The 6,185-nt window shown below is 39.9% G+C and overlaps 1 protein-coding gene across 1 annotated transcript in view; it reads left to right on the top strand.

Annotated features, from left to right (window-relative positions):
• Window positions 1-5,521, top strand: part of msh2 (mutS homolog 2 (E. coli)) — a 15,017-nt gene extending 9,496 nt beyond the window's left edge. Inside the window, exons 10-16 of the mRNA XM_014007066.1 lie at window positions 308-458; window positions 570-667; window positions 931-1,176; window positions 1,245-1,449; window positions 1,523-1,770; window positions 3,956-4,131; window positions 4,958-5,521. Of these exons, the coding sequence (XP_013862520.1) occupies window positions 308-458; window positions 570-667; window positions 931-1,176; window positions 1,245-1,449; window positions 1,523-1,770; window positions 3,956-4,131; window positions 4,958-5,131 (1,298 nt within the window). The 3' untranslated portion in view covers window positions 5,132-5,521. The remainder of the gene's footprint in view (window positions 1-307; window positions 459-569; window positions 668-930; window positions 1,177-1,244; window positions 1,450-1,522; window positions 1,771-3,955; window positions 4,132-4,957) is intronic.
• Window positions 5,522-6,185: the final 664 nt, after the last annotated feature.

Genomic DNA, 6,185 nt, shown 5'->3' with positions numbered 1-6,185 from the left:
CATTAGCACCTCTAGTAAAATATTTACTGAGAAAAATGGTGACGTGTTCAATACTTATTTTACCCGCTGTATATAAATAAAAATAAAAAATAAAAAACAGGAAAAGAAAAAAACAAAGGTTTGACTCCCATTTTGAACACAAATCAAACGTTATATTGTTACATATTTCTGTAACAAATTAACCTTTATAATTTTCTTAAATATACACACTGGCATTTTTAACTAGACTAGACTTATCGTTTTGTCAAAATAAAAGCTTCTGCCTGATGGGGTTTTAACCTGTAAAGTGCATTTTTTTGTGTTACAGGTCTTGAAGCTGGTAAGACGGTGAAGCTGGAGTCCAACGCCGTGCTGGGCTTCTACCTGAGAGTCACGTGCAAGGAGGAGAAGAGCCTGAGGAACAACAAGAAGTTCACCACGCTGGACGTGCAGAAGAACGGCGTGCGCTTCACGAACAGGTCCGTGTCGGGTCGGCACGAGACGAACCCTCTCTGTTTGTCAGCTGACGGGTCTGACCTCTTGGGTTTTGCCCCCCATTTGTTTTTATTTTTCCCCCCTCACGTTCACAGCAAGCTGAGCTCTCTGAATGAGGAGTACACCAAGAGCAGAGAGGAGTACGAGGAGGCCCAGAACGCCATCGTGAAGGAAATCATCAACATCGCCTCAGGTGGGAGTTGTCATCACATGCCGCTCACGCTGACTCATCAGCGTGGCATTGATTTAACTAACAGAAGCTTTTATGGTGTCTTTGCTACGTGGCTTTAAGCTAACCGATTTAATCCACATTTCTCCCAAAGGTCATAAAACCGTAGCATCTTTTCAAGATTTAATTGGGAGTTAGCTTTGGGGTTTTCGTGGCGAGCACGCTTCCTTCTGGCTTTCTCCGGCGATGGTTTTATTGAAAAGAGTTTTATGATTATGCACCTCCAGGTTACGTGGATCCCCTCCAGGCTCTGAACGACGTGGCGGCGCAGCTCGACGCGGTGGCCAGCTTTGCCGCGGCGTCCGTCTCCGCTCCCATCCCGTACGTCCGGCCCCGGATCTTGGACGGGGGCTGCAGGCGCCTGGAGCTGCTGCAGGCCCGGCATCCCTGCATGGAGACGGACGCGGACACCGCCTTCATCCCCAACGACATCACCTTCGTCCAGGGCGAGAAGAGCTTCTACATCATAACAGGTGAGAGACGCCGCAGGAGAGCGGAGACGAGAGGCTGGATTGTAGATGACCCCTCGTTGTGTCTGCAGGACCAAATATGGGCGGCAAGTCCACGTTCATCCGGCAGGTGGGTTTGATCGCTCTGATGGCACAGATCGGCTGCTTCGTGCCGTGCGAGAAGGCGGAGATGAGCGTGATTGACAGCATCCTGGCTCGAGTGGGAGCCGGAGACAGCCAGGTGAAAGGCGTGTCCACCTTCATGTCTGAGATGTTGGAGACGGCTGCCATCCTGCGGTAAAAACCAACTCTTTCACCGCGAGGATATACGACGCACGCTTCTTTTCTCACGCTCCGCGTCCCCCCGCAGCTCGGCCACGGAGCGCTCGCTCGTCATCATCGACGAGCTCGGCAGAGGGACGTCCACGTACGACGGCTTCGGGCTGGCCTGGGCCATCAGCGAGCACATCGCCTCCGAGATCGGCTGCTTCTGCCTGTTCGCCACGCACTTCCACGAGCTGACGGCGCTGGCGGCGCAGCAGCCCGCCGTGCACAACCTGCACGTCACGGCCCTGACGTCGCACGACACGCTCACCATGCTGTACAGAGTCAGAGCAGGTCAGCGGCGAGAAAATCCCTCTCTGCCTTTTTATTACTTTTGCAAATGAATCCATAGAAACACTGATGTTTGGAGCAACGATTTATCTGCCCTGATTGTCTTCAGGTTGGGAGACTGGTGATTCATTGTTTTTCAGTAATTTGCAGGGTTCCAACAGTTTAAGGCAAGTTAAATTTAAGACTTTTTAATGCCAAGTGAAATCAAATTTAAGATCAATTTCACAATAAATACAAATGACAAAAAAAAAACTAAAACTGTGGCAAAAACTCATGAATCAAATTATTTATGGTTGAAGTATTCAAATATTGCTAACAGACCAATTGTTTTTATCCATATCAAACTGCTAGTTTGTCAAATATAGCAAAAAAACATTCTTAGCAGTCAGTTTTAAACTTGATTTAATTCCTGGAAATCCTTTATCGACTCAAAATTAGGAGTTTTAGGACCCAGAGTGGGTTCTCAACCCCAGCTTGCTGTAGATGAAAGCTTTAAGGGCCTGTGACATCAAATTTTTGTAAGAAATATGAATGCATTTTTGGAAAGACAACGTTATTAACATATTAGAAAACAAATTTCACATTTCTCAGAAGGACGGTTGTTGAGATATTTGCATGTGAAATAACAAGAAGTGATGTCAGAAGGGAATATCTGAATAGGAATATTTCAAAAATAAATGTTACCAATTATTTTAATGTTTGATATGAATTACAGTCATCCTACTTACAATGTGTTAACATTTTTAAGACTTCTGAAGATTGATTTAAGACCTTTTAAGGTTAATTAAGACCTTATTTTTGGGTTGATGAATTTAAGGCTTTTTAAGACTTTTTAAGGATCCGCGGGAACACTGATTTAAGACTGGGACACTGAAGGTGTATTGTGACCTTATAATACCTGACAGAAAAATCTGTATCAATCAAAATTAGAATCAGCAGGTCAGACTTTTTAAAGATCTGTGATCAGCCCAAGGAGTTTATATAAAACAGCTGGAGTGCGCAGAAACCACGTGACTGTGTGATCGGCTGGTGAAGCTAACGGCTAACGCTAAACAGTCAGGACTCTGGATTTATCATTTACTGTACATGTTGACAACAGAGCAGAAAAAAAAGGACTGATGATGTAGAAATCATTAAAACTATTAATAATAATAATAATAATATTAACCCAATTATTATTAATATTTTACAGTTTATATAATCTACCTAATGTTTTAAATAATGTCAGAAAAGCTGTTTGTGTTATGGATTTATTAACAGAAGATAAACAGGAAAACGTCTCATTTTACAACACAAGTCAGCAGATTTGATCTTATTTAGCTCAATGTGATCTGAGCAGAACATAATGTAACAGTTTAAAATTAAAATAATCTTATAAAGTCCATGTAATCACTGTTATTTATTGAACTAGTTAACAGATATTAGCTTGTGGAGCATATATACAGAGTGTAGCTCTGTTGAATCATGCTACAATTTAACACAAACTATTAAATATTACTTTGTCCTATGATTAATATTTAGACCTACAGAGTGTAAAATAATATTATAAATGTCTGATTAATATTTAGACCTACAGAGTGTAAAATAATATTATAAATGTGAGTATTTTTAGGTTTCTGTTAGAGGAACCTGACCTGTTGAGAAGATGGTTAGCTAATAGAGACAAGTTTCATCCTATAACCAGAGAACATTTTCTAACTGTTGACTGGTAAATATAAATATTCTTATTTTTTATGACAGTAAGAAGAAATAATAAATATACTTTATTACTAGCTGAAGTCATCATTTTTCAACTAGCTAAAGTCTAAATTACAGGCTGACTTCAGGTCTGGTTTCGATCATTGTTACTTATAAAATATGTATTTTTCTGGTATAAATCTGCTGTTTTACATGATTGTTGAATGAAATTAACATCATTATTAATTTATTGTAAAAACATGACAGTTAATAATAAAGTGGGCAGGGTGTGCATTACCTTGTTTGGATTTAAAGAGACAGCCTCAAAATGAGTTTGTCTGATCCACAGCCCCAGAAAAGGGGTGAAAGAGGAGCAATTCAGACCCAAACATTACAGTTCCACTTTGTATAAACCCCAAAAGAAGGATTTAAATGTGATTTAAAAGCACGATATGTCTCCTTTTTAAATCTGAATCAAAGTTCCTGACAACTAACTGAGCCGTGTCTTCAGGCGTGTGTGACCAGAGTTTTGGGATTCACGTTGCTGAGTTGGCGTGCTTCCCTGTGGCGGTGCTGGCGGCGGCGAAGGAGAAGGCAGAAGAGCTGGAGGAGTTCCAGGAACCTGCAGGAGATCATCTGAAGCTGGGGGAAGAACCGGAGGCCAAGAGACGGCGTTCAGACAAACAAGTAGGGCTTTGTTTTAACAAACCTTACTGTGATAATGACCTCTTATTGTTTTCAGGGTTCCTACAGTTTAAGGCAAGTTAAATTTAAGACCTTTTAAGACTTTTTAATGCCAAGTGAAATTAAATTTAAGACTAATTTCATAATAAACACAAATGAAAAAAAAACCTAGAAGAAACTCATAAACCGAGGTATTTTTTGTTAAAATATTTCTGATAGACCAATTGTTTTTATCCATATCTGACTATAGCAGAAACATTCTTAGCAGTCAGTTTTAAACTTAATTTAATTTCTGGAGATCCTCTAGTCTAACGACCCAAAATTTGGAGTTTTAGGACCCACAGTGGGTCCTCAACCCCAATCTGCTGTAAATGAAACCTTAAAGTGCCCGTGACATCAATTTTTTGTAAGAAAAGTTAACGCATTTTTAGAAAGACAACATTATTAACATATTACAAAACAAATTTCACATCGCTCAGATGGACGGTTGTTGAGATATTTGCATGAGAAATAACAGGAAGTGATGTCAAAGGGGAATGTCTGCATGTGAATATTTGAAAAAATACTTTTACCATTTGTTTTAATATTTGAAATGAATTACAATCATCCTATGTCCAATCTGTTAACATTTTTAAGACTTCTGAAATATTGATTTAAGACATTTTAAGGCTAATTAAGGCCTTTATTTTTGGATTGATGATTTCAATGACTTTTAAGACTTTAAGGATCTGCAGGAATCCTGGTTTTGATGAAGTGGTTGAAATCACAAACCTTGAGGCATATTTCAAGTAAATTGTTTTAAAGATGTTTTTTTTTTTTTTTTTTTTAGGTAGGAGAAACCCTGATCCAGGACTTCCTGCAGAAGGTGAAGTCTCTTCCTGTTGCCACCATGACTGACGAGGAGGTGAAGGAGGCGCTTAGGAGAATGAAGCAGGAGCTGGCTACTAAAAATAACACATACATCAGTGAGATCCTCGCTCGCTGCCTTCCTGTAAAAACCTAATTTTAACACTTTCATTGTGTTCTGAGCTTCTAAACTTCAGCTGCTGTGTGAAACGTACCCAGAGCTCGTTAGCTGTGTAGTTTTTCAATAAAGAGTTGGTTTTTAATGAGACTCTGGGGTTGACGAGTCTAAACACACCAGGACTTTCTCGGCTTTTAAAACGCCACTTTGTTCTCATCCGCACATCACTGTGTCAAAACAAGCACGTCTTTTATCTGACCGAGATTTCCAAGAAACTCCCGCTTCATGTGGGAGCAGCCATGTTGGACTGCTCGCCACACTCATCTGCACACCGTTTACATCGATTTCTTCATGTTGGGCTTTCTGCTGTTCGGGTTGTGCTCTTGAATGTTTCCTCTGTTGGTCACATTTGATAAAATTGCAGCACGAGTTTGGTGTGTGATTTGTTGTGTAAATTGAAGATTTCCCTCTGGTGGAGAAATCTGAGCTGATGTTACAGAAGATGGTTTGTCCAGTTCATCACATTAATGAGCTATACCTGAAAAGGTGTTCAGTTTACACCTGTGAGGGCAGTACATATTTGATCCCGCTGGTGAAGGTTAAGCTAACGTTTAAAAACACACAAAAAATGTCTCCAACTCTGTCAGTTTTACAGATGCTAAGCTAAAAATTGGTGCTGCAGTTGCCTGATATTTGGCAAAATCTAAAATTTAGCATCAACTTTTGGCATCAATCTTATTAGCAAAACATTTCAAAGCACTGGGCTTTTTTTAAGTAGCCAGTGACTACATCTAACTCCACTTTTAAGACCACAGCTTATCAACCTTAGCAAAACACAAAGAGCAACTAGACAAATTGTATTTCCTGCAAAAATGCTAGTGTGAATGCCTAATGTTGAAACTTTAGCTGAAAGCTGCTGAAATTAAGCTGAAAATATTTAATGGCAGCAGTGGTAGAGTTCAATTTGAAAAGCTGAAAGAAGAAATTGCTTAACTTTGCAGATATATATATATATATACAGTGGTTTGCAAAAGTATTCATACCCCTTGAACTTTTCCATATTTTGTCACATTACAACCACAAACATAAATAT

This window comes from Austrofundulus limnaeus, unplaced genomic scaffold (genome assembly GCF_001266775.1).
Source record: "Austrofundulus limnaeus strain Quisiro unplaced genomic scaffold, Austrofundulus_limnaeus-1.0 Scaffold39, whole genome shotgun sequence".
NCBI lineage: Eukaryota > Metazoa > Chordata > Actinopteri > Cyprinodontiformes > Rivulidae > Austrofundulus > Austrofundulus limnaeus.
The sequence above is the reverse complement of the archived record's forward strand: the minus strand, read 5'-3'. Positions and strand labels throughout refer to the sequence as shown.